A 14,961-nucleotide genomic window follows, 5' to 3' on the forward strand; every position below is an offset into this window, starting at 1 on the left:
TTTCTTAATGACTGCAAGCCTCCTAAAATGAGAGCAAGATTGCACATTGTAGGACACAAAAAAACTTAATGCTCAGCTTTAACCTCAGAAGTGTCACGACAGTTATCTTAACGTAATCCTTTTCTAAATATACATCCTTTAATCGCATAAGGGAAAAAAGCGAAGCATTAAAACAGCCATATCCCAGCCATGCTCATAACGTCACTGTTTATGAATATAAACTTATGAGTCGCGTTAGACTGTTTACTGCTTTATATACCGATTATTGAGACACTTCCGGGCACACTCTGTAGTATTTTTAAATGTTTATAATCGTGCAATATTTTAATAGTTAATATCGGTGAACAGCTGGCCGATCCCGTCTGCATTAAAGCCGGGGGGCGCGCGACGTCCCGTGGCGTCCCGCTGTGACCGGAAGCCGGAAACAGGAAGTGCGTCACTAAGTGGGAAATTCAAACTTCTCCAGATCTTGGCCCTGCAACTGAGTCTGTGGATAAACTGATCGGTGTGCTTTTTTTAAAACTGCTTTTTGGTTTTCCCTTTTTTTTTTTTAAATAAAGGGCAAAAAGGAGGTAATACTAAATAAGGTAGCTTACGCTGTTGTCATTTTGTTAGGAATGGATATGTATATGCACGGTCGCGGTGCGTTAGCTTGTATGTATTGTCTTTTTAGTGGAATTTTAAACGATCACACATTCAGCAGAAGTAACTAGTCGCGGTTTGTCATCAGTGAGTGCAAATAAGTGACGGCAAAAGTATCACGACTTTGACGGTAATAACAATAATCATTTCCCAGATGGGCTGAATTGATGTGCCTTGTGTCTTGTTTCAGGCCGGACATTGACGCGTGTTTGGGAAGATGCCTGCGGACAGTAACGCGGAGCTCCTCAGATACTATGAGGTGTATGAGACCATCGGCTCGGGTATGATGCCGCATCTCATCGCCGCAGCGCGTCTCTAGCTACATTTAAGAAACTAACTTGTTTTCCTGCCTCGCTTGTATGTTTTGCAGGTGGTTTTGCGAAAGTGAAGCTCGGCAGGCATATTCTTACTGGAGAAAAGGTTGCAATAAAAATAATGGAAAAAAAGGACCTTGGGGTATATATTTCTGATTAGTACTTGTATATTCTTTGGATGTACTGATAGCTATCCATAATTGCTTTTTTGAATACCAGGTCACTGTTAGCCTGGAGTAAATTAGAACTTGACGGGAGGCACCCTTGGGAGAGATGTCATCTCACTGCCGGGTGCATAACCGCTAATACATGCACGCACAATGAGAAACGGTTCACACCAGCCTTTCTGTGCAAAAATCCGTGTTATAGCGATTTTTACATATGCATAAATGCATGTTCCAGTCTTCCTCCATTTTTAAGTAATGGTTGTCCAACTGCTATTGACGTTCACCAATGCTAGATGGTGCATCACTGCCGACCGTCATTCTGAACGCCCTGCCTTTCTTCACCTCCAGGAGGACCTGCCACGAGTGAAGACAGAGATCGAAGCCATGAAGAACCTGAGCCACCAGCACGTGTGTCGTCTCTACCAGGTCATCGAGACGTCCACCAAGATCTTCATGGCGCTGGAGGTAATGCACCCTGCGTAACCGGTAGGGAAACCCTGTGTCACTTGGCCGCAGATGGTCACGGGTGGTCATTTTCAAACTGGACGCTTTCTCTCACGCCATGACTTGTCGTGAGTCTTGTCCCCTCCATTCCTGGTGTAGTACTGTCCTGGAGGAGAGCTGTTCGACTACATCATCGCCAAAGACCGCCTTTCGGAGGACGAGACCCGCGTGTTCTTCAGACAGATTGTCTCGGCGCTGGCCTATGTCCACAGCCAGGGATACGCCCACAGGGATCTCAAACCGGTGGGTGCACCGTCCCCCACGGGGCCTGCCAGTCTATATTTAGCACGTCTGCTGCGTTTTGACGTCCTCTTATCCTCCAGGAGAACCTGCTGATTGATGAGGACCACAACTTAAAGCTGATCGACTTTGGGCTGTGCGCTAAACCTAAAGTATGTTAAGCGATCGAATCGCCTGTGTCTTCGACTGCAGTCACGTTTTCTCACTGGCCCCAACGGCTCATATACTGGCTAAAAACAGACTCCATCTGTTGCTTTCCGCTTTAATGCAGATTCCCATCTACCAGCCCACTTTCTTATCAATATCTATATATTTATCTTTTTCGTGCAAAATTTTGGTACTTATATTCAGCACCTACTTCTTCCCACCCCCGAAAGCTATGCTGATTTATTTTTATGGAAATTATTGTATATGGTGCTGTATATTGTCTATATTTGTCTTTTTGTGTGGTTGTTTAAGGTGAATGAATGAATGACTGTATTGTTCACAGGGAGGGCTCGGGTACGAGCTGAAGACGTGCTGCGGCAGCCCTGCCTACGCAGCTCCGGAGCTCATCCAGGGCAAGGCGTACATCGGTTCTGAGGTGAGGGGTGCTCTGTCTCCGCTGAGCTCACAGGGGTGTTGGCTCCTACCCCCTCTTTTGGCGCCGTGATCTTCTCAGGCTGGGTATACGGTTTAAAGAGGTGGCCAGTCCACATCCGGGGTTTAAGATCAGTCTGACGCGGCAGGGCTGGGTTCCATCCCCACTAGCAGTTTCCTCACAGTTCGGCGTCACGTCGACAAGTCAAAAATTGTTACTGGGCATATGCAAAGCTTACTCATTCAGCCACACCCAGTGCAAACAATTGCAGTATGAGCATTATAATAATTGCAATTGTGCCATGAATGTTGCATACATTACAGTTCACAGGAGTTATACATACGTGGTTAATAATGGCTCTGTAATCGGAAGGTCATCAGTTTGAATCCCAGGGTTGACAGAGTGATTTCACCATTGGGCCCTTGAGCAAGATCCTTAACTGAAATGTCTCCAGGGACTGTCTGACCCTACCGTCTCAAAAAGTCGTGCAGTACCAGTCAAAAGTTTGGACACACCTATCGAAAAGGATTATTTGTACTGTTTGTCACATTTAGAATAATTATGAAGATGGCAACATTGTAAAACAACATATGGAATTACGCACTGACCGATAATATTTAAAAATAAATTAGGGGAGCACTCATTGGCCACTTTTCCTTTACACTCGTCAAACTCCTCCCTCACCATTTCCACTGTTTAGGTCAGGTGACTGGTGCTGTATGTTTTGGATTAAAGAGTCGGATAAAAAATATGGTGAATGCAGCAGCGAGATGTTGGATGTGGTCGCCGTGGCGACGCCCCACACCGGCCTGCCCTAACTCTTGTTCTCTCAGGCCGACGTGTGGAGTATGGGAGTCCTGCTGTTCGCCCTGCTCTGCGGGTTCCTGCCGTTCGACGACGACAACTGCATGGTCCTCTACCGGAAGATCATGGTAAGGGGCTCGCTCTGGGCCTCCCCGCGGTCCGTCGTGGTGCGATAGCATATGCATCTACATCCCCTTCCTGTGTGTCTTTCAGAGGGGCAAATACAACAGCCCATCCTGGCTGTCCACTGGCAGCGTTGTCCTCCTCAGCCAGATGATGCAGGTAAGAGATCCTTGTTCCTCTCACCCTCACATTTATCTTCAAACGACAGCAGATTTACCAGACGCTCTGATCCAAAGCAGCGTCCATTTTTTTTTTTGAGGAAACGGGGTCTGTCAGTCCCAGGACCAATTGGGGTTAAGGACCTTGCTGAAGGGCCCAACAGTGAAATCACAATGCCGACCCTGGGATTTGAACTGGCGCCCTTCCGATCACAATCACAGACACAGCAACCTAACATCATTCTCCAATGTAACATCGAATTAAACAAACCACATTGAAATATTTAAATGTCCACCTGCCACAATTATTTGGTGTTGTGCTGTAGCATGTGTGACACTGATTTCAGTTAAGTTTATAATTGCATTGTCTGCAGGTTTTTTTTATGTAAATGAAGTTCCTTGGTTCATCCTGCAGGTGGAGCCAAAGCGTCGCATAACGGTGCGTCAGTTGCTGGATCACCCCTGGGTAATGAAGGGCTACAGCAGCCCCGTGGAGTGGCACAGCAAACACCCTGTGAGTGTCTGTACTTTCCCCCTGGGGCGACACGGTGGAGATCTTTCCCCCTGTGTCGATTGTGGACTGTAGTCCAAAGTCCAATTTACTGTGTGAAGGTAATAAAGTAAAATAAAATTATCTGTACAGGAAAGAGACGTAATGGGAGAGGGTGGGGTTTTGCTATGACGGAGTCCTCAGAGTTGGGGCCGGGGTCAGAATTGTGTTCACGCTGTTGGAGATCCCCGAGCCTTACAGCCATGTTCTCCAGCTGGGCCACATCGACGAGGACTGCATCACCGAGATGGCGGTGAGGCTCAAGCGCTCCAGGAAGAGCACCGTCCAGCTGGTGTCTGAGGTTTGTGAGCGGCCCCTGTCCTTCCACGTGTCACCACTAGGTGTCAGCAGGGCACAGAAAATGTACCGGTTCCTTTGCGAGGGGCTAGATGTGTCTTGTGTAGCTTTTAATTATGAGTAATGCGTCCTTTCATAATCGGTTAGGATTTATCGCTCTTTGGGGTATTACTGTTTAAATTACAGCAGTTTTGAACATAGTTTTTGATATGGTTGATGGGTGATTTAATTAATATTTTTTGACTTTGTGTGACTAGTGGAAATATGACCACACGACGGCAACTTACCTGCTGCTCCTAGCGAAAAAGCAGCGAGGGAGGCCCGTGAGGCTCCGCCCAGACGTGCCCGTGGTAGACATCCCCGCCTCCCCTCCGCAGGAGCTGAAGGTGACTGTCACACCCGCCCTGACTCCACCCTCTGCCTGTGATTGGTCCTTGCTCCGTGATGTCATCCTTAGTGTTACGTCTGGATGTTACACCCTGTCATTAATATATAGTTCCATATATATTATAAGCTTGAATGATAATGAAGGTGACCCAGCCCTCAAAGCCAAGGTCACCTTCAAAGCCGAGATCTTGTGTCCCCAGTCCAAGACGACCCTGACGTTTGGTGAGGAGGCACCGTCGCCCAGCCCTCTGCTCCTGTTGTCCTTGGGGCCTCCCACCGACCGGCAGGAGAAGGACGCCCCTTGGGGTGTATTCTCGCCCAAGCCCCTGATGGAAAACCCAGTCAGTGTCCGAGTTCTGTGGCAGCCATTGGCCTGTCGCTCTTAACTCTCTTCAGGGTGCCAAACGTGTTGGGGTTTTGGTACCATGTTAGTTACTGGGTTCTCAGTTCATTCTCAGATCTGTATCAGGAAGCGAAAGAAATGTATTAATGCAAGAAAATAATAACACTAATATACATACTACATAAAGTTCTATTTCTTGGTTTTTATTCTAGAGTGTTCCGATTGGCCGGTAATAAAAGCTTGGATAATGGAGTTGCATCGTGTTTCCTTCAGACTTCTGTTAGCTTGTATTCCAGTTGGTTAACGGTGCTGGTTGTTTTTGTTCCCTTGTGATCTCCCCCGCCGCCCTCTAACAACCCGGAAGAGGCAGATCGGGGTCTCCGAGCAGCCGAGGGCCAAAGTGCACCCCAGCCCCGGCCGGGATCGGACCCACGCCGAAGAGCACGAGCAGAACAAGGAGAACCTGACCATCCTGGGAAGCAGCCAGAAGGACGGGGACACGTTTGTGCTTCCCGCCCCCCGCACCCCAGCTTCCTGTAGGAAGAGCACGCGATCCAACAAGGCCTCCCTCACCACGCCCACCAGCTACGGGCCCCCCGCCTACAGTCCGAATGGTGAGCTTATCCCTGGGGCTACATCCAAACCGCAGCCTGACCCTCCGGACCTGGGGTCAGCAGCCCCTGATCCTGGGGTGCCGGTATCCGGGCCGGTGTTCCATCCTACCTGATGAGATACTATCTGCCTGAGGTCAGGTGAGGTTCTTCAGAGACCAGGTAGGATGCAGAACCTGCTGAACACCAGCACTCCAGGATCAGGGCTGCCTACCCCTGCCTCAGAATGACAGGCTAAGCATCTGTGATCTGTGCTTTCTGGGAGGGGTAGTGAATTTGGGTGAATGGATGAATCATACATTTAGGAGTATGTAAAAAGCATTTTCTCAGTTACCACCTTGCAATATAAACCAAAAACAATGTAATTGGATAACTTAAGCACCAAACGACCTTCATGAATACAAATGTTAACTAGCACAAACATAAATACTAGTTAAATATTTGACTGCATAAAACAGCTTTTGACATCTAATTGACCAATGAGAAGATATCAGTAGACTGAAGAGAATGGAAGTATTTCTTCTAGGGTAAAAAGCCGCAGTCATTAAAAGGTGGAAATGCGTGGTATTCATCAGGCAGCGATATGCATGTTCATTCATGCGAAGTTGGAAGCATCGTAAAGTGTTGTAGCTTAATAGCCAACACTGACTGCTCATGTGAGCCAGAAGTATGTCTCCAGCTTATTCGCTCAATCCGATTGGCCTCTGCGTTGCCCTGTGGGCGGCGGCTGACTGCTGAGTGACGGCCAATTAGCTTTTTGAGTTGCTGCAGTTACTGTAAGTAGTATTTTGGATTACATTTGCAAATAAATTGTACTTCATAATAAACTCATTTAGCCTGCCACTTCCATTTAAACTAATTCGCGTTTTACAAATTAGTATTTGTTATGCTAGGGTTTGTAATTATCAATTTAATCAAAGATAAAGAGTTTCCCATTAAAAGCAGCATAAGGCTAAAGTATGTTGTTAGTCATTAATTTTCTGTTTAAAAAACCAGCGGCTTTTTCTAATATTGGCTTAGATAAAATGTTTTATAAGGGCAGGGTCCTTAGCTTGTGGCTGTATTTAACTGAGTAAATGCTCTTTTCAATTTTCTCCTTGCAAATTGTCCCTCTGCTCCCTATGGAACAGCACTGAAGGTTCCTTTGAGCGCTGGGGGGTTCAGTGCGCATCTCTGCATCATGTCTCGCGGGTGTCTGAGGGTCCTCGCAGTCTGCTGGTTTGTAAACTCAAAAAATAAATAAATCTTAAGTCTTGGTTAGTGTGATTTTCGGCAAAAGCAACTTTAAGAACACTGAAACACAAAGTCTTTGTTCTGTTTTGTGCAGGAAATGCGTGATTCCTGATGCAGCAGCAGAAGTATCTGCACTTTTACTGTGCAGCATGCAGGATGTGCGCTAATGTTAGCATCTTAGCGTGTTAGGTCGGAGCTTGCCGACCTGGCTTTGTGTTTGTTTGTCTGGACCTCAGTGCTTGCCGCGTTGACGGTTTCCATACCGAACGGCGACGCTTCTTATGGAATCTTCATGCCTGCTGTTGAGCAAATGGACTGTGAAATTCCGAGGCGTGAAGCTCTCCCCCCGGAAGCCAAATCCAGGCCCTTAAGCTGAGCGATGGCTTAATAAGATTCTTAGATCAATAAGGAGCTTCAGGGGGAGCACTGGAAAAACACAGGCTAGCTGCTGCCTCCCCCCCCACACATGGGGAAAAACACAGGCTAGCTGCTGTCTCCCCCCCCACACACGGGAAAAACACAGGCTAGCTGCTGTCTCCCCCCCCCACACACGGGAAAAACACAGGCTAGCTGCTGTCTCCCCCCCCACACACGGGAAAAACACAGGCTAGCTGCTGTCTCCCCCCCACACACGGGAAAAACACAGGCTAGCTGCTGTCTCCCCCCCACACACGGGAAAAACACAGGCTAGCTGCTGCCTCCCCCCCTCACGGCGCTATTTTCCGTTTTGCTCGGTCACAGCAGCCCGACCCTGTTACCGCGGCATCTAATACCACTTGGTGACCCCTATGCACCCATCCATGTCTCCACAGCGAACCGGGGCAGTGTCTCCAAAGAGCCTCTTCAATGCCTGGACCAGAGGACCCAGGGGCTCCTGGAGGTGGTAGCCCTGAGCCCAGAGAGGAGGTAGTGAGCCCACTCAAGCTCTTTGTTAGCTCTGGCAAATAGTTCCACCATGTTGCCTTTGGGATACTCTAGTTCAGTCTCTTGGCCCAGTTGTCAGGGGGCCCCAGACAGTCCGTTTCTGCAACATGTTCAAAAAAGCCCAAGAAAAGAGAGACAAGGTTCTCTAAAGCTAGGAGGGAGCAAAAACATGGACTGTCTGGGGGTCCCACCGGTTGGAAGCACTGCTTTAGAGATTCTTGCCCCACCCCCACCAATTTAGGTGATCTGTATAGTGCCATTTCAGACCGTTGGGTAGACACAGCTGTAGCTTTCCTTTTTTGGGTGTGGTTAATGTCCCTTTTGGAGCTGATATTCAGGATCCCCCACCCTTACAGGTCTCGGTCCCTAGACATGGCTACCCCACAAACTGACAGTGCCCAGAAGCGAAAGGGAGCCAAGGTGTTCGGCAGCCTGGAGCGGGGGCTGGACAAGGTCATCACCATGCTGACCCCCAACAAGAAGAGGGCTCTGCGGGACGGCCCACGGAGGATCAAGGTGAGGCCCGGGTGGCGCGGTCGTCCTTCTGGCCCACGGAGGACCAAGGTGAGGTCCGGGTGGCGCGGTCATCCTTCCGGCCCACAGAGGACCAAGGTGAGGTCCGGGTGGCGCGGTCGTCCTTCCGGCCCACAGAGGACCAAGGTGAGGCCTGGGTGGCGCGGTCGTCCTTCCAGCCCACGGAGGACCAAGGTGAGGCCTGGGTGGCGCGGCCGTCCTTCCCGGCCCAAAGCCCCAGAATCGCAGCCTAGATGGACTATGTCACTTGTTTCAGGTATTGCAGATATTTGATGTATGTTATTGTGTTGAATATGGTGGCTCGATGAGCAGCACCTCTTCATCGGAGGTTAGGGCTTTGCCTCTTGCCTCTTTGTGTTTTTCCCACCTTGGCTTTCTTCCTTAAATCCAGAGCAGTTGTTTCCCAATCCGTTCCTCAGGGACCCGCAGTCGGTCCATGTTTTTGTTCCCTACCAGTCAGTCCACAATTTTTTTTTTTTCCTCCCTACCGGGAGCTGGGAGGAAGCAGACACTTGGGTCCCCGTGGACTGGATTGGGGAACTCTGCTCTGTAGACATGGTATAGGTCAACTGGCATTTCTATGTTTCTCATAGTGCGAATGTGTGTGTCTTATGGCAGACAGACACCAGTCTAGGGTGTTTCCTGCCTTGTATTCTGTGCTTCCTGCTAAAGACTTGGGCTCTTGATGATCCTGCACTTGATTAGTTGCTGGAAGTGGTTAGATGGAGCAGATGACCATGTGATGCGGAGAACTTCAACCTCCTGTTCGTCATACATTGAGGCCTTCAACATCTAATCCTCTTGCAGTCTGTAGTTATAAGCTGTGACAGCGGGCTGCTGTATATACCACAAGCTACTGTGATCGTAATGCTTATTGACCTGGTCCTGAGATGATTTCAGGCCAGTTAAGTCTGAGGTGCACTGTGCTCCCCTTCCAGGCACAGTACAACGTCACCCTAACCAGCCAGTTGAACGCAGAACAGGTCCTCAACCAGATCCTCAGCATCCTGCCAGAGAAGAACGTGGACTTCGTGCAGAAGGGGTGAGCCGCTCCGTGTGATGTGCTGTGACCACAGCGCCCCCTGCAGCTGTGCTAGAACATTGTTATTGGTGGGGCTGCACGATATATTGTTTCAGCATCATCATTGCGGTGTGTGCATGTGCAGTAATGCAGTAATCACGTCGCATTTGTCAGCGCCGCTTTGACACTTGCAGCAACACCACCAACTTATGACATACTGTTGGTAGGTCTTAAGTTCTGTTTGACTATAGATTATTTTGGGTAATTGAATCTTTTCTGTTTTATAAATATCGCGGTACTACTCACACAAATTTCACCTATCGCGACGTGGTATCGTGCAGTCTTAGTTAAAGGTATCAAGTGTGTTTTTCAGAATCGGAAAGATCTTTATTGACCAAGTATGTTAAATATACAAGGAATTTCTGTTGTTGGGTGTGTCCTAGTACATCATACAATATAATACATACACTACTGGCCAAAATTGTGGGAACGCATAGCATTTTTGCCTACAGTCAGAAGCAGTTCGTAATGTCGTAATGGATAGACGAACGAATGGATGAATAGACGGATGAATGAATTGGGTACATAAGTAAACAAACAGGGATGATGTTTAGTAAGAGTCATAACAATACTTAGGTCACCTGTAATGTTATCTTGGCCTGAGTCAAGGTCTCTCTTGGCTGTTCCTAAGCACAGTGATGTGATGTGATGTGATGTCCCCGTCGCGCAGGTACACCCTGAAATGCAGCACGCGCTCGGACTTCGGTAAGGTGACCATGCAGTTCGAGCTGGAGGTGTGTCTGCTGACAAAGCCGGAGGTGGTGGGAATCAGGCGGCAGCGGCTGAAAGGGGACGCCTGGGTGTACAAGCATCTGGTGGAGGACCTGCTGTCGACCTGCAGAGTGTGACGGCACTCCCCCGGCGAGCAGGCCGCTACCGTGCTAATGTAACACCCCGTCACGCATACGCATTAGCCGTGGTCAGATGTTACGAATTTTAAGCCTCATGTCAGTGTTTTCGGTCGCGATGTCTGTTCCGTCGTCTTGTGGTGCTGCCATTTCCTGTAACCTTTTTGGTTTCTCATTTCATATTTTTGTCTTTTTTAAAATATCCATTAATATTGTAATATTAAGAATAAATTTCAGCTATTGAATGGAAGCCGGCGTTTTGTTCCGGATTCGTCCTCTTGGGTGGATTATGGGCGCCGTTTGATTGCTGCCTGGGTTGATTCATGTTCCTTTGAAGCTCCCCGGGATCATTTCTGCCCCCCCCCCCTCCCCCCGTATCAGGTGACTCCTTCATTTGCATGAGGCAGCCTCTGTCTGCCTGTTCTTAAGTGGGATTTATGAGGGTCGTTAATGGGAACCTCAGCCTTGCCTCCTGCAGTTAAACTTCACGTCGGATGATATGGGCTTCGTGGTAAATTATTGTCCCGTCCCTCCAGCCTCAGTCACGTTGGAGATGCTGCCGTCCAGGAAGCCGACTGACTTTAATCTTGCCCGTGACACACAAAGCAAAGAGCAGCTGTGGGGAATTTAGAACCGGTTCTGTATTTTATGATGTTCGTATGATGTGTAATGCTTTGTAAATGGGTGGCCAGAGTTGAGATCTTAGTGGCATTACAAGGTGCCTGGGGTAGGCGACTCTTCTGAAGAAGCATAGATCCTACCCAAGATGCACTGCAAATGCTGGAAATAAGTGGGTAAAGTGCATCGTGCCAGAATTTGATCTTGAACCTTTGCATTGCACCCAAGTGATCATGTTTATATGGGCTAAGGTGGCTTGCTCTTGATGGTTCTGTAGAATGTCTGTATTCAGTTGGTCCATTAAAAAAAAAATCATAGTATCTTATTCATCAGTACAGCAGGTTTGACAACGGATTTGATGTATGAAACCTTTGGTTTTGAGTACTTAACTCTAAAGCTTATATGAGATGCTATCAGGAAGGATTTTAGTCAAATTTATATGTAGTTTCTTAGTAAAGAACCCGAGGAATTGAGGAATCCAAACGTCATTTGACACTTATTATTAAAGCAATTTTACAAAAATATTTAATATCCAGTATCCCATCTGGGATGATGCTATATTTGTTCCTTAACCTGCCTTAAAAACCAATTAAGATGTTCTTATTTTTTCATAATCACTTGCAAAAAGTTGGTGTCGTTGAATGAACTTGCCTATGAAGAAACAATGATCTATTTTTAACTTACAAAACCGGTGAAGGAGTACTTTATATATAAATGGTTCCTATTCCCCATCTGCATAGACACTAGGAACTGTAATGCGCTGTGGATAGTTGGTAGAATTTATAAAGATTTATTTCATTAGGCGGGACTTGATTAGCATAAAGACTGGACTGACGCACTCAGGCATAGAATTAAAATCCTTAATTATGTTGTCATAGTATCCTGCTGCTCTCTACCGCCAACCATTCCACCCATATGTTCTCGTCATCGTTGAGAAACTGGAACTGGAAAAAACAAAAGTGCTGCTTTCACATGGTTTTGTAGAGATAAACGCTAATAAACATTACGTCTTTAATGTGTTCTTGGGTCTGCAGACAGAAAGGCTTGAGGGAGGATAGACTGTGAACTGGGCTGTCTTCAGCTTTTACCCCAGACTCCCGCAATGCACTGTGGGCCAATAGACCCTTTCATTAAAAATCGCCAAAGGACAAGTAAAAATAAAAGACTGTTTCCAGTTATCATTGACCGTTTTATGTCTCTTATATCTCTTTTGTCTTTGGAGATTTCCAGTATGAGCTCAGAAGGATTTGATCTCCAGCCAGCCAATCAAAATATGTGAATAAAGCAAAGTGTATTATTGCTACAGAGAAGCAGGATGTGCATTTGTATTATGAAGCGAAGAAATTATTCGACATAGAAAATAAACAATAGGAGGAATGGGCACAGAGGGCTGTCAGGCTGCAGTTCCAGCCCATCGTTCACTGAGATTCTAATATAAATATGGATAGTTTTGTGCTGTGCTTAATGGCATTTTTATGTATGGCAATTGAAAGCTTTTGTGGGGGTTACGTGGGGGGGGGGGACTTTACTGCCATGAAGAGGGGAGGCCGGATACTAGCATAAGCTATTAAGGTTGGTGCTGATCAGATGGCGGTCGAAAGAGCCAAAGTGAATTCAGTCAGAATAGCATCTTTAACGGCGCTGATTTAGAACTTCGTTTTTAACGTCTGATCCCTTTGTCGACGCCCCCAAACGCCCCCCCCCCCCCTTCCTTGACCCACCAGTCCTGCATCCATTCACGCTGTTCAGTCTAATCAGCCAGTCCTTGCAAACCCAAAGCTGTCTTTTGCTTTATTTGGCTTTCCTCGTACGACCCCTACATAACTTCCTTCACCCTAAAAGCCCGCTTTCCATAATTACCGTCCTCTGTTTGTCATTTCTAACGCAGCCGGCCGGAGGTGTCCTGTCCTCACGTGCTTGTCGAACCTCCTCGCCTCGGAACGGACTGAGAAGACGCCCAGGGAGCTATTAGGCCCTGAACATCTATGTGCCCAGTGCCAGTCCACCGACGCACGTGCAGGGCAGTGTTTCTGAATCCGGTCCTCAGGGATGCACAGACATTGTGGTTTTTGCTGAAATGTGGGCCGTCGGGTGGGAAGCTGGGAGGGACCAAAAACATGGACCGTCTGTGGGTCCCCGAGGACCAGACTGGGAAACACTGGCATGGGGTATCTGTGAGAGCGGACGCAGTTGGAGGCCCCAGCCTGACACTGGAGCTGAGCGCACAGCAAAGCAGCAGCTTAGCGCAGAGATTTCTCTGTGTGTGAGACAGGTTCCTCTTTCCCTGTTGACAGCTCCGGTCTCTTATCCTTCCTTTAATTGGTCCTCAGATGGCTCTCTGTAGACAGGCTCATTCATCACAGGCCCGTACTGCTAGATAATCCCACAGGGGGAGGAAGGGAGTCGCCGTGGCGATGGGGGTGGGGCATTTGTGCTGCTTGTACATGTGAGATGCAGGGGGGCGGATGAAGGAGAGGACTGGGCCCACGGACAGGCATACTCGGTGAGCCGTTAATGAAGCTATTAGTCTAACAAGCCGGACGTGGCCCCGTCACTGGCACGGGGATGGGGGGGGGGGGCACAATGTCTCAAAGCTTTTTGTCTTTTTTTGCTGGGAACGAGTGGCGTGTCATTTCCAGCCTGTAACAGCTTTTCACCCGAAGAGAGGACCCTCGTCCCTAAGGGCTGCCCCCAGACAGGGGGACGGCTCCAGCAAAGATCTGCTAGAATTATAATGAAATTATAGAATCGATAAAAAGAATCGATGCATTTACACAGGATTTGTGTCAGATCGGTTTGAGTTAAGTACACACCTCCATTTTAATATATGTATTAATGTGATGTTTAATTTTCTTTATTTGATCTTGATGATTTCCCCTGCTTAACTATATAGTTAAGTTATATAGTGTGCAGCCCTATTTAAATCAGTTATCCAAATTTTGCATAAAACCTTTCATATTATCCACATGTATATGAAATTTTATTTTTCAAGCATTATTTTTTTTTTACTTTCACTTGCTGTGCTGTTTCACTTTGTATATGTATGTCTATGTGTGTATATCTCATGTTGGGTTATATAAGCATTTAGATTTTGACGGAGGGATTTTTTTTAATAATCACATGCAAATAAGCACATTTTTGTTCACATGTGTGTATCAGCTGATACATAGGCATTGAAAATGATGTAATGAAATTCATGTTTGTACAATGCATATGGATCCGATCGTGATGATGGTGGGGAATTTATTCCGGATAATTTCCCATCCGGTGAGCGGCCCCCCCCCCCCCCCCCCCCACTGGCAATGACAGCAGCGTCACACTGTACGGCTGCAGCTGCACGTCCTTCCTCGTGTCCGTCTGCTACAATCTGATCCTGGTCTGGGCTGCAGGGCTGTAAATTCACTCATTATATCATAAGTGTTTTATTCCTGGCTGACTGTGTACCAAGCCAGGAAAATCACGTTCCTTATGTTCACATTGAAAAGGAATTCTACTGGATATATAGCAGGGGGCGGAATGATCTTCCAGAAAGGGAGGCTGGTTGCGGACTGGAGTCCCGGTCACTGATCAGCACACTCGGGCGATGCTGACCACAGCCTGAGCGTCCAAAGCAGCTGGAGCCCGAGAGCCTGCCAGATGTCGACCGGCTACTTGGCATCCCATGAGCCTTTGCGGCTCTCGACTCTGCCAAGGCTCCGTGGTCACCCAGCCAAGTGTCTCATCCAGCTGGGCGGTGCGGTGTCGAGTGGCGGCCATGGAGCTGATCCCGGAATGTGGCTGCCGTCCCAAAAAGGAAGACCCAGTACCCAGTACCCTACCCCGCAGCCTGATACGGCGGGCATGCAGACGGCCGGCAGAGACGCCGCTAATGTATATACGACAGACCCAGTACCCTAACCCCGCAGCCTGATACGGCGGGCATGCAGACGGCCGGCAGAGACGCCGCTAATGTATATACGTCAGACCCAGTACCCTAACCCTGCAGCCTGATACGGCGGGCATG

At 48.0% G+C, this 14,961-nt stretch overlaps 1 protein-coding gene across 3 annotated transcripts; it reads left to right on the plus strand.

Annotated features, from left to right (window-relative positions):
• Nucleotides 1-387: 387 nt before the first annotated feature.
• Nucleotides 388-10,590, plus strand: melk (maternal embryonic leucine zipper kinase). Of its 3 annotated transcripts, none has more exons than XM_023812458.2 (18): nt 388-587; nt 833-923; nt 1,013-1,098; nt 1,472-1,588; nt 1,727-1,870; nt 1,951-2,019; nt 2,358-2,450; nt 3,281-3,379; nt 3,465-3,533; nt 3,948-4,046; nt 4,297-4,383; nt 4,637-4,765; nt 4,967-5,107; nt 5,474-5,723; nt 7,766-7,859; nt 8,234-8,393; nt 9,350-9,453; nt 10,163-10,590. In XM_023812458.2, exons 2-18 carry the CDS (start codon nt 860-862, stop codon nt 10,338-10,340), a joined length of 1,983 nt encoding a protein of 660 aa, XP_023668226.1. In that variant the 5' UTR covers nt 388-587; nt 833-859; the 3' UTR covers nt 10,341-10,590. The 3 variants fall into 3 exon arrangements, with proteins under 3 accessions (XP_023668226.1, XP_023668227.1, XP_023668228.1); XM_023812459.2 differs by having other exon boundaries at nt 388-572; XM_023812460.2 differs by having other exon boundaries at nt 389-505.
• Nucleotides 10,591-14,961: the final 4,371 nt, after the last annotated feature.

Source organism: Paramormyrops kingsleyae, chromosome 25 (assembly GCF_048594095.1).
Source record: "Paramormyrops kingsleyae isolate MSU_618 chromosome 25, PKINGS_0.4, whole genome shotgun sequence".
NCBI classification, from domain to species: Eukaryota; Metazoa; Chordata; class Actinopteri; order Osteoglossiformes; family Mormyridae; genus Paramormyrops; species Paramormyrops kingsleyae.